This window comes from Polistes fuscatus, unplaced genomic scaffold (genome assembly GCF_010416935.1).
Source record: "Polistes fuscatus isolate 324 unplaced genomic scaffold, CU_Pfus_HIC Scaffold8, whole genome shotgun sequence".
Lineage (NCBI taxonomy): Eukaryota > Metazoa > Arthropoda > Insecta > Hymenoptera > Vespidae > Polistes > Polistes fuscatus.
In genome coordinates, this window is record NW_025113162.1 from 5,570,226 (window position 1) to 5,592,811 (window position 22,586).

Here is a 22,586-nt window from a genome sequence, read left to right on the forward strand (position 1 = left end):
GCGCAAGGAGAAAACGTTAAAGCAGTAGGAAGCACTTAGACCGATGCGCGTTAAACGCACGTTCTCGAAGGGGCTCCCTTTTCTTCCTTACCCTTTCCCCCTTTTTGAAGTTGACGCTTTCTCTTTCCTTCCCCTATCTCGCTTCAGCCCCTTCCTTTTCGTCTTATTTTTGGGGGTAGTATGAGAAAGACGAAGAAAAAAGGGATTTCGAGAGAAAGAAAGAAAGAAAGAGTAAGAGAGAGAGAGAGAGAGAGAGAGAGAGAGAGAGAGAGAGAGGAATTGAGGGAAGAAGGGGAGGCAGAGAGAGAGGTAGGTCCAGAGGGATCATTCTCTCTCTCTCTCTCTCTCTCTTTCTCTCTCTTTTAGTTATTATTATTATTTTGCCTTGGATATACATTCATGCGGACTCGCTTTAATAGTCCGACGTTTAATTCCACGCGCCACGTCGTCGTCGTCGTAACACGCGTGTATTCTCTTACATAAGTATGGGTATTTCGCGTGTACGTGTGCACTCGCTTGTGTATATACATTCTTCGCATATTATTTGGCCCTACGACGAATGGGCAAAGGAAAACCTCTCGAGGAAGTTCCTGAATGCTTCTCACGAGAGTAGAGAAAGGTACCCGAAAGAACCGCACCGCAACGCAACCGAACCTGACGACTATGAACGTCGACACGCCGAAGTGGAATTGCGCTCTCGACGATGACAAGGCACTTTGCCGATCGTGAAACGAGATTTCTTTTTTTTTTTTTCTTTTTATTTTCGGTTAGAGCGAGCTTTCCTCGATCGCCTACACACACAACCCATCCCCCTTTTCGTGAATATCGTTCCTCGAGTGCTTCCCATTCACTCCTAAGAGAAAGATATAGACGAATCGATGGATTGATGTTTTTTGTGTTTATGAAAGTCAAACGCATGACTATGAAATTAATTTATCCTGAAGAAAAAGAAAAGACAAAAAGAAAGAAAGAAAGTAAATAAGAAAATAACTAAATAACATTTTACTCTGTCGGATGAAGAAAAAGAAATATTCGTACATGAAGTAGATCTTAACCGATGAATAAGAGAAACGTCTACTCCCTACTCCCCCCTCCCCCCCACCATTCCCACCCGATCTCCTCTCTCTCTCCTCTTCGACTTGGCGAAGTCTCTCTCCTTTATTGGCAAGTCGTGAAGCGAACGCTCAAAGAGTCGTAAAGTAAATTATGTTATACTCCTTTTTCCGAGAGTAGATCTAGCAATTCAGGATGGAGTTACGACGGATGTATTTAGCAAGGGTACACGCGATCCTTACAAGTGTATGCGAGAGCGTGCTGCTAGCACGGTCGTGTGCTTTCAAGATCTGAAAGCGGAGAATACGAGCGATTACATCGAACTTGGGATAGTAACGCGGCCGTTTAAAACAGAATGCCGCCTCTTTGTGTATATGTACGTGGTGGTAACTTTTCTCTCTTTCTATCTTTCTCTTTCCCTCTCTCTCTGTCTCTGTCTCTTATGGGGTCTACTATTATAAACGCGTAACGACTACATAGTTTACGTTGTTACTCGAAAATGGTTTCCCACGTTTCGCTTGGGCGAGATCTTTCGACCTCAACTCGTCGTCGTTCTTTGTTGCACGAATGTATAACTATATATAGATATATATGCTTGTATATGCAGGTATGCATCTATGCATTTATGTATCAAGGACAAATTTTGTTGTATTTGCAAATAACTGCGTTTACCAGAGCAAAGTAGTATAATAGTACCTTCTTTCTCGATTGAGAATCACGAGGTTTGAAAAATCTTTCCTTTTTTTTTTTCTTTGTTTCTCTTATTTCTTTTTTTTTGCACGTCATTGAGAGACAAAAAATTTTCGATTCACCGAGTAGACAGAGAGAACAGAGAGGAAGAGGAAACAAATGTGGGAAAGAAATAAAAGAGCGAAATGTCTCGCAGGGAATTCATGAAAGTTTCATCCCGGCGAATCGCCCCGTTGAGATAATTCCAGACTGTATAATTTATTAGGATAATCGATCTTATAATTTTCATCGAGCACCCACGTAAGGATGTCTCGCGGATATAGAACTGGCATACAGGTTGCACGACTTTTCGCGATATCGTTTTTCTTTATTTTCTCTCTCTCTCTTTCTCTTTGGAGCCGTATGCTTTTCTATTTCTATCTCTTCATCTCTCTTTCTCAGTCTTCCTTACGAGATCTTTTCCTGGGTCTTGCGTGGGTGCGTGCACCGAGAGAATTACGCGCGCAGTTGCGTTCCGCATTAACATATAGATGCGATTCGTGACGCGAAATGTACGCGTTGCATACGTGCAATGTTAAAGTGAACGTATACGCGAACGTAGTATAACACATACTTTCTCAATAGCTTTTCTTCGCGCACGGTTTCACTAAGGAGACTGAGAGATAGTATAACATCGTTTCACGTTCCTAGGCTTTTATCTATTCCTATACTTGAAGTTACTAAGAGAGCAGTAGGGAAATATACAGAGGCTCGCAAAAGATGAAATACGTTCTACTATCGAAGTTAATGAAAAACGAGGTAAAACCTCGACGTAAAAGATTTTTTCAAATGTTTTTGAACAACGCAAAAATTCATTCCGATTAAATGTAAATACAATTTGTACGAAGTGCTTTTCTTTTGTTTTGTATTTTGTTTTTGTTTTCTTTTTTAATCGTAAGATAGATATTTATCTTGGACAATTTTCAAACGAGAACGTACCCGATCATCTTTGCTAGTCACTGTAGTTGTTCTTTACGAACGTTTATGCCCCGTAGATAGGTCGATGCTTATATTCGAAGTAAGTCAGCCCCGAGGTAGCACTTTCCGAGCCATCGGGTGCACATTGTCTACAGCCTTTGAAAAATTTTACGAGCGTAATTACGAACGAGTGAGTAACGACGACGAGGTCGGTAGAATCGGATTCCTTCTTTTACTTTCTTCCTTACTTACTTACTTACTTTCTTTCTTTTTCTTTCTTTATTTATTTCTTTTCTTCTTTCTTCCTAGTCTTTTATTTTATTTTTTCGCTTTATACTTGGGTTCTATACAGGAAAACGAAAAGTCAAGGCTGCCGCCCGTTTTTCCTAGCTTGTCGCGAAAAAGTTTTACGATTTTAACGGGGATCCTCGGTTTCTGGAATTTGATTTTCAAGCCCAATCACGTATCTTGATCTACGATCTAAAGTTTATAACCTACATAGCTTTCCACGGCTAGCTAACAGCCCATTTTTCTTTCCAGTTAGCGAGGAATCTTAAATCTCTTTTTCTTGCAAATTTTTCTTCCCCGAAAGTGTGTCTGTGTGTGTGTGTGTGTGTGTTCTCCTTTGAGAGAAGGAGAAAAAAGAAAGAGAAAGAAGGAAGGGTAAACGTCTGAATTCGAAATTAGCAAAAGTTAATCTTTCTCTAGGAAGTATTTACGAGCGAGGATCGCTAATAACTCTTAGGCAGGTGTAAATTCGATTGCAATGTGGGAGCACTTAACGCGACGATATTTTACGATGGAGGACGGAATGAGTGATGTCGCAATAGGATCTATTGAAAGGAGGCGGCGTGTATTGAGATTTTCTATTGGTTCTCGTCTCGTTTGAGAGAACATTCGAAGAGACGAAAATAGATAATAATAACGAGAAGAGAGAAAGGATAATGAAAATGTGTATAGGTAAAAAAAAAAGAAAAAGAAGAAAAAGGAAAAAAAAAAGCAAAAAAGAAATGTCACCGTCAAATGATTGTGCCTTTCATGCACGGTGAAAGTTCTCTTGGAGTATCGTTCGGGTCAAAGTTCAGAGGAGGGAGCTCGCCCTAGGGGAAAAACTCGATTGCGATAACGAGCTCTCTATCCATGAGATTACGTCGAGATAGTATTCGCTTTTACAATTGCGATTTACGATGGAATGCCGATTAAACTGAATTAAAAATGAGGAACCAAATCGTGTATCCGCGCGTTCGTTTGTTCGTTCCCAGAAGAACGAAAGCTCCTATTGGATATTACCACCTGGATTTATCGCTTTACGAGTGGAATTACCGATACGATAACCACGACGTCATGTAGATGAGCGTGTAGTGTGGATAAACATACACACATACACACACATAAATATATATATATTTATACAAGTACGTATTTAAATTGAACCACGCAATATCGTAATTGAACATATTCAGGTATAGAGAGTAGATAGAGAAGAGAGAGTGGGAAGCTTTGATTGCTATGTTACAATAATAACTCCTATATCGGAAATGTAATCGCCTCGAGATCGCGTTTCATTCGAATTTCGCGTGTAAATAAAACACGGAAACTGTACTCTCGCGGAGAAGCGCGCGTTGAGTAAACGCCCGGGTCGCGCACCACTGAGGGTGGTTTTAATTAAGCCATTAGGGGTGGCTGAGAGGCTGCGACCAACCGGCTAGACGTTCAAACCCTCTTCCGTTTTACCTTCCCTTTCCTTTTCTTCCCTTTTCTCTCTCTCTCTCTCTTTCTCTCTCGCTTACTCTCCCTTTTCTCCTTTTACCCTCTCCACCTTTTTGTCTTCCTTCTACTCCGTCTGCTAAATTAATATCGCGCTTACATTCCATTCCGCGTGATGCGGTTTGTATCTAGATCGACTTCCTTCCTTCCTTCCTTCCTTCCTTCCTTCCTTTCTTCAACACGACCGAGTAGAAATTTGACCTTATTGTTTAAATTACTCTTTTTGTCCCATTGCAATATTATTTACGGCGGAGGGGGAGCGAGCAAGAGGACGTTTTCCAGACGATGCAATCGTCACGTTCGAACGATAAATAAATTTTTTAATAAATGATGCTAGTTAGAATTATAAGACTGTGTGTGTGTGAGAGAGAAAGAGAGAGACATGTTGCTTTACCTGACATTTACTCACCGGTTTACGACATTTCGGAAAATTATATTAACTCTGACAATTTCTTGTCGCGTAGACCCCTCTCGCCCACGGCTCGTAAAACATTTATGATTCGCGTATCGATCGTAAGCTCGTGCTTTATGTCCGTATCTAATTTCTCGGTTTAAAGATTGAAAAATGTCGAAGATCAGGTTCTTCTTGGGAAAATTCATTGGAAGGGAATAAATATGAAATAGATACGGGGGAATAGATACGATGACCGATAATATATGATTTTCTTTTCTATGATATTTCTTAGTTTAAGTTGATGAATGATAGAAAGGGATATGCAAATCTTTTAATTTCTATCGGATAAAGTAATGCAATTTTATCTCGTTAGTCTCGCTCGAGTTTCTCTCCCTCGATATTTATTTAAACTCGTGTAATTAGTATCGGAACGTTTAACCGTGCGAATGAGATTTGCGTGGTCATGTTAGTTTAACGATTACATTTCAATTTTTTATATATATATATATATATGTAAATATGAAACGATGATTATGACAGTAGAATATAAGTAATAAAATGAAAAAAATTGATTTTCCAGTTTATTTTATAATATAAGTTATTAAATAGATGTCTGGAAGAACGGTGTATGTTAAATTGAGTAAAATACCCGATACAGAATTGGTTATAAAAAGAAATCGGCGTGTGTGTTGCATTTAATAATTATTAAATTATCTTTTTATATGTGAACGAACGTATAGGGCGTATATGTTAAAACCAGTTGTTTCTTTTATTACTACAGCGTGCAACGAGTTGTTCTTATAATTCTTTTTATGCTAAAAATGTTATTAAACGTAATATAACGCCCTTCTTTTATAGACGACCATTAAATTCCATAAAATAAGTAATTTATAATATAAAATAAATCATAAAATCAATATTTCCAATATTTCTTACTTTAGTGTCCCTGCTATCCATAATTATTGGCACAAATATCAATTTACGAAGATGATAATAATAAAGTCATCGAGGCGTGACATCGAAGAAGAACGAATAGCCGTCATACTCGTCGAGTTAAGACTCGTGTTGGTATGTCGAGTATAGTTTAGCTAAAGAAGAGAAGAATAAAAACACGCCGGTTTACTTGGCACTTACTTACCGGCTCTTCCATCGTATCCACGATCGTCATCTTCGTCCTCGTGTTCTCCACTCTCCTCTCCAGCTGTGCCTTGCGTTTGTACGACCCTCGGTATTTCTGTTAACAAAGAGAACAGAGAGAGAGAGAAGTAGTATAAGATAAGTACTTAAACTTACTTGCTAATAAAAGAAATCGCGTTAAATTGGTTAACCATCTCGATGTTCTCGATTCGTCAATGACGCGACATTCAATTCGGTTCGGTTCGGTTTGGTTCGGTTTGATTTCAGTTTGATTTCAGTTCGATCGATCGACGAGGAGTCAAAGCGATTTCGGACACGACTCGTTTTCGCAAATCTTTCTCTAATTGGACAAGCCGTCTCTTGGTCGGATCTCGAAGAACGATCTCCTTCACGTGTCTTGGTTCAATCGATCGATCGATCGATCGATCGAAGGAACGAACGAACGAACGAACGATCGATCACTCAGCGGTACGGGCCACAACTCGTTCCTTCCACGCTCGAACATTCTGCCCACCTTGCAGATGCTGATGCTAGTACTGATGCTGGTGCTGGTGCTGGTGCTGGTGCTGGTGCTGCTCATGCTGCCGTACCTATTGCTCGATCGATCGATGGAAATGAGAAAGGAGCGATGCGAAATACGCTCTCGATAGAATCGCCCTCGTACGTCGTTAGTACAAAAAGTTACTTTGTATTCTAGCCTACTCGATTTGCGGACCGCCGTGATATCCCTTTAAAAATAAGTTTCCTGTTCGTTCGGTGCAATTTAAAGACCGACCACCCTCGTACCCACCCTTTGCTCAAGATAAACACGCTCTTACTTCAAACCCATTCCTCTTCTTTTCAATTCTCTAATCCTATCGAGTTTTATTATTACTTTTTTTGTATTTTTTATTTTTCAATAGTTTTTTCCTCATTCTTCTTTATCTCTTTCTTCTTCTTCTAATTTGCATAAACGTAGGATAAGAAAAATGTAATTGAGGAGGTAATGGAAGGACGGTTTTGTAGAAATAAACCGTGAATACTTACTGATGCAAGGAGCAATGTGCGATCTGCTCTGTTGATATCCTCTGGCACATCTGTTACAAGTAGTACCGGTTACACCGTCCTTACAGGGACACTGACCGGTGTTCTGGTTACAGGTCTTTCCAGACGCTCCGATCGGGTGGCAGTCGCACGCTGTAACACACGGCATGCCACAAACGAAAGTGTTAGTTTCAGGTACGTTAGATTTCTTTTTACGTAAACACACGAAAGGGAATAGAGTCGTCTTATATAGGATTTGACAAAGGTCTTTGATTAATATGGGGAATTAGTCTCTTCTTCTTCTTCTTTTTTTTTTTGATGAATTTGGTAAGAGTTAAACCGAAAAAAAAAAATATCAAATGTTCGACCATTAATCACGATAGAAAGTCCGATTCAAAAATAGAAATATTAAAAATTCTAAGGACGCGTTTAATTAATTTGACGTATATTTTATTTATTACACGGATATATTCTGTTAGATCTCAACTAGGAGAGAGAGAATATCTCTCGTAGATCACGGATAGAACAAAGAATCGTCCTAACGTTCGCCGCCGTCGCCGTACGATCTCAACATTTTTCATAACGATGAAAGATTGTTTTTCGATAGCCCGAACGATACACACACACACACACAGACATACACAGAAAAACGCGTCTATACCTCGACGAAGAATTTATGCGTCCGATAGATATTTTCTCGCGAAACGCATTCGCGGCTTATATACTTCGATTTATTTCACGCACGGTGTTGATGTACAGCTCCATTTTCGTTGGCCCTCGTAGATTTATGGAATGTTCGAGCCGTGAAATAACAGAAAATATTTTATATTTATATACTGTTAGTTCAACTACGTACGAGAGGAAAAGAGAAGAGAACTAAAAGAGATTGCACAAAATGCGCGCACGTGCTCGATCGAAGCGAGACCTTTTAAATCTTGAACCATACATACATACATACATACATACATACATACATACATATATATATATACATTCCAATCTTATCCGAATTCTCTTCACGAACGAAGGAGACGTTTCTTGACTCTTACGCAAGGAAAAACTTTATTGCTTCTACGGGATGGATGATCATCTTATACGCTCGTAGTGGCCGGAATCACTTCTTCGTGTGGGATTTATGAAATCAATCATCCGTCTCTCGATGAATGGATCGCCATCAGAAGACGTGATGTCTCGGAGAAAGCTGTGTTTCGTTGAAGATAAAGATAGAAAGAGAGAGAGAGAAAGAAAACGAAGATAGAGGCGGATGGAAGAAGAAAGTTGATAAATAGACAGTCGTGTGCATTCATTCGGAGACATTGGATAATTTGTATACCCTCATCAGGGGACAATGGTTAAGTTAAATGACAAAGATACGCTATAATTGATCGTCTCTTTCGTTCATATAAAACGCGTAACTCGCTCGTCAAAATAATAACAATTAACTATGATAGATAAGGTAATACAATATTAAGGGGTTATACGCAGTTAGAATTTTAAAAAAATCGATTTTTTTTTTTTTTTTCATTTTCGGAATGTACATATATTTAAGTATATTCTCTGAAAATTTCAAATCGATCCGACAAATATTCTTCACTTCATGTATACTGCAAACAAAAATTTTTAACTATGTGTAAACGTCTCTTAGAAACTTTAAACGCGTTTTTCTCAAAACGGTATTTTCAAAGCCGGTGATCTCGATTTTTCAAAAACGGCCTAACCGATCGGTTTCGAATTTTTACACAATCTTCTTAGATATATTCCTCAGGTATTAAGTATAAGGAATAATTTTTAACAAATTTATTACTATCTTTTTGTAACAATTTAGAGCGAAAATGTTAGTCAGAAACAACAACTTTTTTTCAAATAGACGCCATTTTGTCAAAAATCAAATTTTTTATTATTCCTTGGTTTTAATACCTGCATTAATCTATCCTTTAAAAGAATCCATCATATTTTTTAATTTCAATAATCCAAACCGCCAAAATGAAAATCACCGTCAAACGTCTTTTTTTAGAGGACGTTCAGGAAATCATCTACAGGAGCGGTGCAGATTAATATTTTTACATAATCGACGCGCTATTGTATTCTCAAAAGTTGGCTCTATTTGAATTACCATCACTCTTGTTTGAGAAATAAAAACTGTTTCTAGAAAAAATTCATGAAAATACGTCTTTTTCGAGCCTCGCAACTGCGTATAACCCCTTAATGAGAATTTTCATTGATTATCATCGATCTAACGAATAAATTCGTTCAACTTTTTAATTTTCTTTTCTTTTCTTTTCTTTTTTTTCGGTTTAATCAAAGTCTCTCTTTCGCGTTTGAATTTCCAATCATTCAGGCGGGTGTATAAATTACGAAAGCTTCGCTCCCCGACTAAGGCGGGAACGAAAATTAAGCAGGGAGGAGATACGATTCAACGGGCTCATATAATTCTTAATCGCCGACGCTGTCCTACGACGTCAAAGTGACACGAATAATCGGCCGGATCACGTCCCGTTTTACGGATCCAGAGGGGGGATGGGGGAGGGGGAGGGAGAATGAGAGGATTCTCGCTTCGGGCGTTCGAGAAGGTCCAACGACGGCAATGATAATTTGAACGATCGTGATTTATGACGTACGAATCACAATTAACCTCTGTCGCTTACAAATTTTCTCTGTCGGTGTGAAGTATAATAATGCAAGAAACAAGAAGAAGAGTGGTGGGACGATTTTCAATGCAAGGTAATTTAAAAAGTGACATCTTGCGAAATGATAAATAATTTGCGACGAATAAACGATGACGAAATTTATAATACGAACGAATCGTAGAAATGAATTTGATATTTGATCGTTGTCTTTTAGTAGTTCAACATTACCATAGATTTCTCAAGAAAAGGATATTGCGACTATTAAATATGGTTGCAATATAGTCAATTGGAGGTAAACGTATTGGAAGATAAGAGAAACTTGGAATGATTTTCCATAGCGTATTTTTCTTTTTTTTATTTTTTTTTATTACAATCGATTGCTTTCATCTTACTATTCGTAGTTGCATAAACGAAATTCAATGGTAACGACGAATGGAACGATAACGAGGAGCATTTGGCTCGACGATTTCTCGTCTATTTCTTTCTCTCTCTCTCTCTCTCTCTCTCTCTCTCTCTAGTCGCGGCGAAGTAACGTAAGTATCGAACAACCGTTATAATGCGCGATTTAGGCGTCGAAAGTGGAACGGTGCTTTTCAAAGTCGAATGACGCGAGAAAGACGATAAGCCTATTTATCTATAGTCTTTACGAAGTAAAGTGTATGCATGTGTATGCATTTAAGTAAGTAAGTAAGTAAGTAAGTAAGTAAGCAAGCAAGCAAATAAGCAAGTAACTAAGTAAGTATGTATAATATTATATATGTTGTGTAAGTGAATATACGTAGTGCGTCTATTTTCTCAGGGCATTAGTTGCAGCAGACACGAAAGGATAGATGAAATCCTTGAACCGTGCAAACGGTGCGGTCATCTGTCTCTAATCACACTTAATAACATCGATTTAATGAGCGCGCATCGAGAAGCAATAAGCACTCTGACCTCCCGTATCGCGGCCGATTCCCTGGATCACGGTATTAAGAGCTATATAATCGTCTTGCATCGTCGGTTAGTACGTACCTGCTCTTATTAATCTCCCTGAACAATACGCTTATATATCGAACGTTCCAATTATCTCAGTTTCTCCATTTAATTTTCAACATAGATTTCTTCGAGCTTCGAAAGAAGGTGGTCTAGAAGAGGCGTGCAAGGTTAAATGAAACTCCCTGTAGAACACGATCCTAACGATAACAGATGTCTATATTCCTAAGAATCCGGTTAAACATCGTAATATTCCGTATTAGGACAAGATTAGATCCAGTTTATTGGCTATAATTGGACATGTTTAGAGAGCTACCATAAATACCTTTAGTTTTATACCTATGGCATTTTAACGCTGACTAATTTGACTGCGAATTGACTGTTATAAAAGAAGTCAAACTTTATCGGGCTAATTGACGAGAAGGAAAGAAAAGAATGAATGAATGGGAGAGAGAGAAAGAGAGAGAAGGAAGGGAGATACAGCAACGTTCGATGATTGCGCAATTTTCGCAGGAAATTTAATCCAAGATTAAGAACGCTCCCCAGTGGGATTTATTGTCGTGTTCGCGGTGGTAAGCTGTTGTTGGTAACGAAATAACAGGACTTTGAATTGCGAAAGCGAAACTCCGTATTAGCCTACTTTTGAATGAAAAGAAAATTAGACGATCCTTTTGTAAAGTTAAGTTTAATGTGTTAGGAAAATTAATTGTGAAAAAAAAGAAATAAGAAAATAAATAGAAAATAAAAAACGATCCTATATATTTAATAATTCATTCTTTAATAAATTTGATCTACTATAATTAAACAAAAATGTACATTTGTTTCCGAGTACTTTAGAGAACGGAATACCGTTGAATACGGAAATGAGAATGATAAACTCGAGTAAGTACATTTTCGGATTTGCTTAACGAAGATTTGCCGCTTCGGGATATCGTAATTCAGCAAGGAAGGTACTTTCAACGGATTTGAGGGTGTTCAAATTACTCAAATCTCTGTTTGCTCGCGTTTGAATCCATGGAATATGATCGGGCCCGAGGATGTTCTCAGGAAGCACGAACCGGCCACCGTAATTCATGTTTACGCTTGTAAAATGAGCGGGCATACCGACGTGTCACTTATTGCCGGCTAATATAAACATGACTCCGGGAGACACCCACGAGAAAAAGAGAAAGAGAAAAGGGAGAGGGAGAGAGAGAGAAAGAGAGAGAGAGAGAAAGAGAGAGAGAGAGAGATGAAACTAGATGGAAGAAAAGGGGAATGGTAAGAGGAAGAAAGCACGAGTGTGACTCGTAAATCATGCTCGTTTTACATTTTACCTGCACGCCTTCCACTACTTCGATATATCGTGTGAGAGACATACGAGACATCGATTTTTAGAATCGTTAAGTATCGTATTTTTTTCTTTTATAAAGTATTTGTAAGAGAGAAAAAGATAGAGGAAGGAAATTCGATCGGAGAACTTTTATTCATGTTTTCGTTTCATTTTTTGTTTTCTCATTCTAAAGATAAATGTCAGTACGTGTGCACATTCTCGAACGATCAAATGTATTTTTTATCTTTATATTAAAATAATATAATATGCACTACCGTTCGAAAGTTTGGGTACACGTTTTTTACATTTGCATTATACCAGTTATTTATCGTTAACGTTATTTTATTATTCCACGTTGTTTCATATGACTTTAACGTTAAACAAATTCATCAAACTAACAGTTTTAGTTAAGGAAAATTTTGTTCAGAGAGTGGTGTGTACATTATTCTAACAAATCAAATAAGACATTTCATTGATGTCATTGTCATCTGCACGAATGAATTTCAGTTTTTAATGGGTTTTAGGAACAATCATTTGGGATATCCAATTTTTCGAAAGAAGGTACGCGATTTTGCAGGGCTCATCCCGACTCCTTTCGATACGAATTTCGAGATATCGTCTTTCGAGATAGGGTAGACTATCATCGTTCATCCTTTCGGCAATAATCTCTCTCGGGAGATTAATTTGAGAGCGTGGAGACGCGAGAGTAGCCGTCACCTTCGTTTTGCTCCTGCTGACGCGTTCTCTTGCGGAGAAGAGATCAAAAAAAAATAAAAAGGAAAGAAGAAATAAAAAAGGATTAAATAAAAGAAACGTAAGAAAAGAAAGGAAAGGAAAGGAAAGGAACAGAAAGAAGCATCTTGCAGACCTTGAACGTGCTCCCTGATGCTCTTCGATCCAACGATGGTACTCTCCTCTCTTTTATCTCATCATCGATCGATAAGATCGTGCATCTCGAGCATCGTATCCTTGTAATTCTCTTTCTTATTTCTCTCAAAGAGACGATATCGAGGCTCGCGACTTCAAAGGATATCGCAAGGATCATTTCTTTGCTCTTTCTTTCTCTCTCTCTCTCTATCTCTTTTTCTCTTATTGTTATTCCTTGCATTTAAGAAGAGAAAGAGAGAGAGAGAGAGAGAGTAGCCATAACCCACGATATACTACAAGTTTTTTTCGTTCGATATTTTAGTAAATAAAATTCAAATATTTTTTTTCTCGTTTCTCTTATTTGAAATAAATATATATACGATTAATTTCGTTGTGTTGGAAAGAGAGGAAGAGTAGTAGGTAAAAAAGTTTCGACGAAAAAATTTCTCCCGCTATTCTATTCTTCCTCTTTCTTTTCCTTTTATTTTTGTTTTTTTTTTGTTTGTTTTTTTTTGTGCCCACTTACTTACGTACGCTTGTATTTTTACACGAGCCACGCTTTTCAGCGTTTAATTATGATTGCGTTTCGCAAGGCGAGTACATCCCTGGCAAAACACGAGAGAGGTGCCTCTCGAAAAGCTTCTGGGTCGTTGCTCTCTCTCTCTCTCTCTCTCTCTTTTTTTCTTTCTTTATTTTTTTTCTCTCTTTCTCTCTTTTTCCCAAGTTCTCTTCCTTCCGCGTTACTTCCCGTGTAACTTGCCACACGGTCGTTATTTCGTCGACTTACACCAACCTTATTACTATTTTATGATAAAACTGAAAAGCCAACGTTTTTATCCGACGGGTGTATCGCATCGTAGCGCGAACAAGAGTTTGTCTTGCAAAATTGCGATATTGCAGTTGGTAATTATCCGCGCGAAAAGGTTACAACACCCGGCAACGTCGACACTACGAGATTCGTGTGAGCTTCTTGTAATTTTACGAGACGTAAAACGTTACGTTCGTTACATCTCTCGCCTTTATCTCGTCGTCAAAGAAAGAAAAAGAAAAATAAGAAAAATAAGAAAAAAAGAAAAAAAAAAACAAAGTAGAAGAAATATATGGAACAAGAATCGTGTCTCGTGGTAACGTTTCAAAAGGGATTAATGTAAATCTTTAAGGAGCAAAAGAAAAAAAAAACGCTTTTTCGACAAACACAGACGGTTTACTCTCGACGAGACGAACGATCGGCCGAACACGATCGTAACAAAAGTTTTCCAACTGGATTTAGAAGTCCAACCTAAGCTGGATTAGAAGTTAGAAGGTATCTAGGCGCGAAGTAATGGTTCTATTCTACTCCATCTCATCTTCCTCTTGAAATAGATCGGGATAGATCGTAAATTGTATTTATAAGCGCGAAAAAAATGTCGTCAGAATAAACGACGACAATTGTATCGAAAATTACGTGGTAGATACGTGGGAGTTGTGGATAGCGGGTAGGTGTAGAGGATCCAATTGGATTTTGAAGACATTAGATACGAGGTGTCGTAAGAAAGTAACGTCGAGGGTGGATGATAATAGCAATAGTGGTGGAGATGTGGTGTGGCCTCGAAAAAAAAATAAAGGAAAAAAAAAGACACATTCATAAATTCAACTTACCGGGTCCCCTCGTGCTTGGAAGAAGAAGTAACGTACTACGTATTTATATTCGTATACATACGTGAAATTGTTAAGAAGCTTTAAGCGGATTATCGGGGAGAGTCAAGCTGACCTTGCGAGGTTTCTTTTCCCTAACTCTTTCTCTTCCCATCTAACAAGGAACGTTGAAAAAAAGGTCAAGTTTTCTAAATAATCCTTTAGCGAGTCTTTTCCTTTCCTTTCTTTTCTTTTCTTTTTTTTTTATTTTTTTATTTTATTTTCCATTGACAAAAAGGAACGTCGAATTAATCGACCATTATTATCGTGATCGAGTACACCGTCGAAACTTTATTTTTCTCCTCGAGCGGTAATTTTTTAGTCGGGATGCTTGTAATACCCTAACGTTTAAGTTTCTAAGTAGTATAAGTAGAAGAAATGCGTTAAAGAATATCTACTTGGACCGAAACGAAAGTATTGTGTTATCGCGATCTTGAGTATGACGATAAATCAGATTCACTCGTTTAATTCAACGCTCGTAATCCGATTAACTTAACCGCGTTCTTTATTTCAAGAACTTCAAACGACATAGTTGAATTTAACGTAGCCCTTTTCTCCCTTCCAAGTTTATCTCGTTCTCTCCTTCTGTCTCTCTCTCTCTCTCTCTCTCTCTACAGTTAAAGGAGGTCTCTCTCGGAAGGTTGTTAAATAGATTCTGAGATGGGTGGTCAGATAGAGATCTTTATGGAGAACGAACGCCCTTTTACAACCGGTATAAATCCCGGACGACTAATTAGAATTTTATAATAGGACGAAAATGAGCGTCGGATTACGAGAATGAACGGAAACCTTTATACTTCGAGCTTTAACTGAAGTTAAAAGATCGTAATCGTTAAAACGAATAATCGTTGGTGATTCGTGAATGTAAATTTCTCTCCGATATTATTATTATTATTATTTGTTTTCTCAAACTTCGGATATATAAAAATTGATCGAGTACCCCGTGTACGCGTATCTTTCCGTTCAATCGTTTCGATAGTGGGGCAAAGTAAAAGGATTAAAAAAAAAAGAAAAAATAAATGAAGCAGTGGTTTAATCTCGTCCTGTGTTTCGTTTTGTTGTCGTCTCGTCTCTCGCGAACGAGCAGCCGGAATAAGTAAATCCACCACCCTTGAGAAAGACGCTCGAGTGTACTCGACTTCATCACGCTAAACCGTGTTTCTTCCTCTTGGACAAGTCTCTCTCTCTCTCTCTCTCTCTCCTCTTTCTCTCCTCGTTGGTCTACGTTTCCACGCAATTATTCTGTCGACGTCTGTTTAACGGTTGCAATTTATTAGACGTTTCCGGTTCGTTTAGCGAACCCAAAAATATACCGGACTATCTCCGAACTTGGTCGACTAATTGCCAACGTTAACTGCTAGCAAAAGGTTTTCAAAAAGCAACAACAAAAAATAAGGAAAAGAAAAACAACATGGATGTCTGACATTTTGTTTGCACTTCGTCGAAACTTTTCTTTTCCTAATCCTAATAGTTTATTTTTTTTCTTTTTCTTCTTCTTCTTCTTCTTCTTCTTCTTTTAACTTATTCTTTTTTCACCATTCTCGTTGTTTTCTGCAAGCGAAAATTCTCTTCGGAATTTCACGCGTCCGCATTGTTTTGAAGTAGGATGATTTATCGAGCTGCGAAGACGGTACGATTGTAAACGGAACAACAAGCTGGCTGTTGCTTACTAGTCGACTTATTATCGAGGATCCATTAACCCAATTTCATGGAACGAACGTTCTCGTTCCATCGATATCCGACGTGCATCCTCCCATTGTCGTGCTATCTGGTGAAAGATGCAACGATAAACACGGGGATAGGTTCCGGAAGATTGAAAAAAAAAAGAAAAAAGGGGGAAAAAAGTAGGGAAGAATGAGAAAGGGAGAAACAAAGAGGGTGCGTACGTACCTCGGTGGATTTGCCGAGTTTTACTCAAAAATCGAAGCTTTTGTCGAAATTCAAAGAGAAAGCGTCAGCGAATTGGAAGGGGGGGAGGGGGGAATGGAAACGAGGAGGGTGCGTGCGCGGGGGAGGAGGTTTAGTTGAGGTTGAACAAAAAAAGCGTAAAAGAAAAGAGCACGCGAAAGACCTTTGGCTATTTCGCAAAAATTTCCACGTGTACTACTACCATGTGTGTAAAATAACAAGTAGAAACATTGGCGGACGCACGCTAAGCTTTCTCTCTCTCTCTCTCTCATTGTTTTCACCAATTTTCAAACGAATGCTCGAAACCGAGCAGAAAGTTTTATTAACCGAAGTTACTCGAGCGTGGAATTTGGTTTTACGCGTAGCAGACAGGATCGACGTTTTAATAGATACACGGTGAATATTTTTCCCATCGTTCTGAATAATAATCGGGACCGTATACAGGGTAGGGAGGAAGTACAAAAAAAAAGAGCCCATCCCCGAAAAACAAAACGAAAGAAGAAAAAAAAAAATAAATAAATCGTAAGAAACAAAACAAAAATGGTAAAAGGTTTGGTAGGTTTACAAAATGAAAAAGAAAAACAAGAGAGAGAGAGAGAGAGAGAAACATAAGTAAGCAACGCTGCTCTCGGGGTTCTCTTCTTCTCTTGCATTTATTTCCATTTTTTTGCTGGCACGGTTGCACCTTCTTGTTTGTCTCTCATACGGTAAAAAGAGAGCGAGAGAGAGAGAGAGAGGAAGGAAGAAAGAAATAAAGGTAAAATGGTTTTACGTGTATCAAAGTAGACGATCTTTTCTCTCTCTCTCTCTCTCTCTCGTTTCTTATTCTTGTTCTTCCGTTGAAAGAGGATTCTCGGGTAGATCTGGAAGCGATTTGCATGCCGAAATTCGCCCACTTGTTTCTCCTCGCAGCGGGTAGGCTCCCTGTTCCTCTTCTTTTTCTTGGTCATGGGTTGGTGGTTTGACGATCGCCTCCTGCCCACGTTCTTCCTCGGCTTCGAAGTATCCTGGTAACCCTTTCTTTCGACATATTGCCGTGCATCAACAACATCCGGTCCCAGAACTCGGGAATCCGACAGGAATAACGAGCAAGAAGAAGAAGAAGAAGAAGAAGTAGCTTTCCCCCTCTCCCCTCTGCCAACGCCCCTCGGTAGAATATTCCACGAAGCGAGTTCTTGTAATCGCGAGAGATAACCTTGCCATTTATCCTACAAACTTTAACATTTTCATATCTCCCGACTCGTTTGATATTTTTTCGACGTCCTTTGAACGTTCCACTCCGTTGATTTTAGATCCCCGTCGTTTTTAGTTTAATATTCAAAAGGTAGTATTATAGTCAAAAAATTTAATCGATGGTTTGATTATATTGGATTATTAGTTCAACGTCAGATTAGTCAAATTAAATAACGTGGGTGCAATTAGAAATATAATCCTCGTTTAGAAAAACAAAAATATCGTATTGTAATTAAACGTTAGAAATGTTACGTCTTTGATAGTATTGGATAAATATAAGAAAGTATTCGTAGATAAGTAACTCGAATCCATAAAAGGGCTGAATAAAAAGTTACATATTAGTTTGAATAATTTAATCGGAGAATCATATGCATTGATTTGGTAATAGTTGATGATAAGGCGAATGTGTGGAGAGATATACAGAGAGAGAGAGAGAGGGGGGGAGAGGTAGACAATGAGAAATAGTCGATTAAATCGTGAACAGCGATCGGAACAGGCGCACGCGGCCCGTGTGTGGACGGCAACTAATTTATTAATCGGATTATCAGCCTGATTTCCCTCGAGTACACAGGGTGTGGGTTGCTCGATAAAGTTTATCCATTGAAGCCCGAACAGTTCGTTCCCTCTTCGTGTTTCTCTTCTCCCTATTTACTCTCTCGTTCTCTTTCTCTCTCTCTCTCTCTCTCTCTGTCTTTCTTTTTTAGCATTTCTGAAAACTTTTTGTTTCCTCCTCTCCTATCAAAGAATTTTCTTTTCTTTTTCCTATTTGGGGAATAAAAAAGGAGAAAAAAATAAAAATAAGGAAACGTAGTGATGGGAGCGGGGGGTGGGTTGCAAAGAAGGTATAAGCAAATAGCATGGGGTCTCTCTTTGATCGGAGAAAGGTGTATCGGAGGATGGTTCAACAGTTTGGAAAGGTTGGATCAAAGAACTCCGATAGAGTCCTGGACACGTTTTCCACGTCGTTCCGCTTGCCGTCGAAGATCGAGATCAAAGTGTTTTGGGTTTTCCTACACCAGTCCAGTTTTCTAGTCATCGGGTTCTGAGCTCTCACGTAAAACTATCCTCTCGGTGTGTTTCGTTCTTTCTCTTGGTAAGTTTCTCGAACGAAAATGTGTAGTACAGGGTTAAAGGTGTGTCTCTTCCCTTCTTGTATGAAAAGAATAGAAGAATTTCTATAAGAGATACTCAATCTATCTTTCTATCTCTCTCTCTCTCTCTCTCTATCGTTCGATAAGTTTTCCACGATGAGAGGGAGGGTTCGTTTTCTTTTGTTCGAACAAATTCTTCTCAACCCTCCTCCGTCATACAAATTGATATTTCACTGGATCTTATATGTCAGAGGGTAATCTAGATCCTGCTCGAGATCTTTCGATTTGCTTCAAGTCGTTCGGAAAAAAATAAGACAAAAAATAAATAAAAAAAAGATAAAATTAGCAAAATCTACTCTGATCTCTTAAACTTCGGCAATATCGGTAAAGAAAGGAACAGAAGAATTAGGGGATTCAATTTTACTTTCTCTCTATGTTTATATATATATATATTTTTTTTTTGTTTTTCTTCTTCTCGTCATGAGAGCACATTCGATGGGTGGGATTATTTTTTTCTACCTTTTACTTCCAAACGTCTCTGGATAAATTTCTTTTCGATCGACGAGATCGAGCCAATGAAGAAAGGATAAGCTCTCTCTCTCTCTCTCTCTTTTTTTTCTTTTTTTTTTCTCTTTTTTTGATATTCACGTGGATATTCGAAGAATATCACGGTCCATTTGCCAGCCGAATTTTCTCGCCAAATTTTTCTCATTTCTCTCTTTTCGTTTCATAAACACATTCGAGTTTATACATTTTGTACGTGTCGTGCGAATTTACGACCGACCTCATTCGGGATTTTACATCGATTATTAAATAAAATTAATCATCGGGAAAGGAGAGATATATTTTAACGATTAATGGCTCAACGAACAATACGGTTTTTTTCTCTTTTTTTTTTTTTTTTTTTTTTTCACACGATAATATATAACACACGGAATGACTTTCGATGACAAATGGGTGGTCTCTCTCGTTCGTAACGTTTCAATTCGATCAAATTTATTTTCATCGCCGTATGACTTGAATGAAGCTTTCCTGTGAAATAAAATTGAACGCGAAGCTAGCTCGTTTTTATTTTATACAAATAAAACGGTCCTTTTTATTTTTATTAGAAAAGATTAAAAACAAAAAAAAAGAAAAAGGGGAGAAAAAAAAAACAACAGAAAGATAAAGAAAAAAGTACAAAGTTAATTTACGTGTTTCCCTAGAAAGATAGCAATTGTACAAGGTGGAGGTAGAACAATAATAAAAGTCCTGTTCATCTCTCGCTAGAAACGAATTCTCGTTTCGTATTCAGAAAGACCAGCGTATCGAGTTTTTTGAGTTCATCGTAGAAGTAATAGTAGTAGTAGTAGTAGTAGTAGTAGTAATAGTAGTAGTCGTCGTCGTCACTGACGAGAAAGAATGGCGGACGAAAAGCTGTAAGTCCGATTCGAGACACGCTTGCAAAAGCTCAGCGCATATTCCTGTCACGAAGTGTCCACCAAGCCCCCCTTCCTCGATTTGGATTTTTCCAAGTCCTGGCTCCTGCTTTTCCGCATCCCTCGTAATCAGTCGTTTCGAGAAGAAGAAATTCGCATTCATAACTACTATCTCTCCGTCTTTCTTTTCTTTTTTTTCTTTTTTTCTCTCTCTTTCTCTCTCTTTCACGCGATCACGTTTTTTCGAGAAGATAACTCACGCCCGTCGACTACATTTCGAGCCCTTTGTGTATGGAACGTTGATCGAATCTCGTTGAAATATTCTTCCTTTTTTTATTTCTTCTATTTTCATCACACAGAGTGTTTCTCTCGATATGATACGTGACCGAAAAATCTTTTTCTGAAATAAATCTATCGAATTAAGGTTCGCAACTATCGAGTGAAATCAATTCGTGTGTATTCTTCGATACAATTATCGTGGTGGCATCGACGAGTAGTTATTTTTCGTAGGTTTTCAAATGTAAGAATTATTGCAAATTCCTTATCTATTCTTTTTAATATCGCGTATTTGTTTTTTTCTTTCTCGTTCGTGATTTAATGCGAGTCGATCGCGAGAACGTCCGACTGAGTTTGATAAATCGAGTTTACTCGTTGCCGAAGTATAAAATCGTTCCGAAGAAACTCGGATAGAAGTGTGAGATAAAGTTTGGTAGGATTTCGTTAATATTCCCGAAGATAGACCACCGACGATGACGATTTGACGCGGAAGAGATCGTAAAAGGCCCCGAGTGCATGGCTCGTGGTGTGAACGTGGCTGTAAACTTGGTGGTAATGTGGTGTCGGCTCGTGAAATCTCTCGAGATATAAAGTAGTCGTAAAAGATGGGCCCCGAATGTCGTCTGCTTCGTTGCTCCACTTTGAAAGCCTTTAGGTTTTACTCGTATCTTTACCCAACTATATACGCGAGATTCGCTTCGTTAATATTCCTCGAGGTTTTGCTTGGCGCCGCGTATCGAAATTTATTCTCGAAAACTATTCCCGAGAGATCCAACGATCCAACAATTGCACGAAGAATTTATCTTATTAAAAGCCGGAAATTAAATTAGAAAATTCGTCGAACGTGCAACGATACTTTCAAATTTGTTACGATTACATTTGAAAATAAAATAGAAAAGAAAAATCAATGGGACGATGATACTATACACACACACACTCACACACGCGATATATTGAATATTATTATTTTATTTTATCCAATTCGCGATAAGAATATTGAACGGTACGTTTATATATTGTGAGAAAAAAAAAACCAAAAAATTCTCGTCGAAAAGTTAAGTGTGACGACCCTCTTATTTCTTTTCATCTTTTTTTTTTTTTTATTTCTCTCCATCGTCGTTTCTCTTTGCCTCCCTCTCTTCCTCCTCCTTCTGCGTCTTTTCAAGAGGATTCACTCTTGGTGAATATTTAATGTGGCTACGGGAAGCCTGTTATTCGCATAAACCACCTTCAAAGTACTTACTTACTACGCTTTTCCTGGGTTCGACAGACAAGTTGCCTTCCGTCTATTCTTCTTCCTATGGCTCTTTGCTTACCTTATCGATCCCTCTATTCATCTGTCTCATTAATTCAATGTGACTTCGGTATAAAAGAAAAAAAAAAAAAGAAGAAAAAAAGAAATTATTTTTCCTCGCAAAACACTTCGCTTACATCGATCCCCACGCGTATGTAACATTATTTTTGCTGTTGTCTTTAGTATAAAAAGAAAAAAAAAAGAAAGAATTAAAATCACGCGGTAAAAAGTATCAAATTTATTCAAGAAGTGGTCCTCTCTCTCCTCCCCTCCCAATTCCTGACCCTCGTAGTTCTCCTCTATGTAGATTCAAAACTTTTCACGCCACATTGTATCGGTTAACATCGCACCTCGACGAGAATAATCTTCCGTGCCAGCCCCAAGAACGTATCCTCCTCCTCCTCCTTCTTCTCCTTCTCCTCCCCCTTTTTGTCTCCTCATCATCATCTTTTTCTTTTTCCTTTTCTCAGGAGTAGCAGCAGCAGCAGCAGCAGCAGCAACGTCCACTCGAGCGAGCAAAGAATCTCAGGTTTTCGAGTGTCGTACGCCTCTGTCGATCGCGTGTGTCTGTACTTATAGGCATCGTTCATGTGTAGAAAGGTACCTTCGTAGATGACCCCCGCAAGATACACGCGTCCTGGCATACCGGGTGGACTCGAAGGAACAGGTTCTTCTCTTCTCTACGACTCTGAGCACGTTTTACGTTTTACAGAAGAGTATAGCTGTACAGGGACCCACCTGTAGCGGATGCCCATACGACTACCAAGTGTATCTGTATATCTATATGTGTGTCTGTGTGTGTTTGTGTATCTGCATGCACGTATGTACGTACGAGTGAAAGAGAGAAAGAGAGATTGGGCCAACTTATGTAAACAGGCTCGCACGAGGAGAGC

General features: G+C 38.5%; 1 protein-coding gene across 1 annotated transcript in view; it reads right to left on the reverse strand.

Moving 5' to 3' along the window:
- The window catches only part of LOC122525179 (netrin-1-like), a 130,656-nt gene that overhangs the window by 20,518 nt on the left and 87,552 nt on the right, over nt 1-22,586 (reverse strand). Inside the window, exons 3-4 of the mRNA XM_043647854.1 lie at nt 7,025-7,174; nt 6,000-6,095 (exon numbers count right to left, since the gene is read on the reverse strand). Of these exons, the coding sequence (XP_043503789.1) occupies nt 6,000-6,095; nt 7,025-7,174 (246 nt within the window). The remainder of the gene's footprint in view (nt 1-5,999; nt 6,096-7,024; nt 7,175-22,586) is intronic.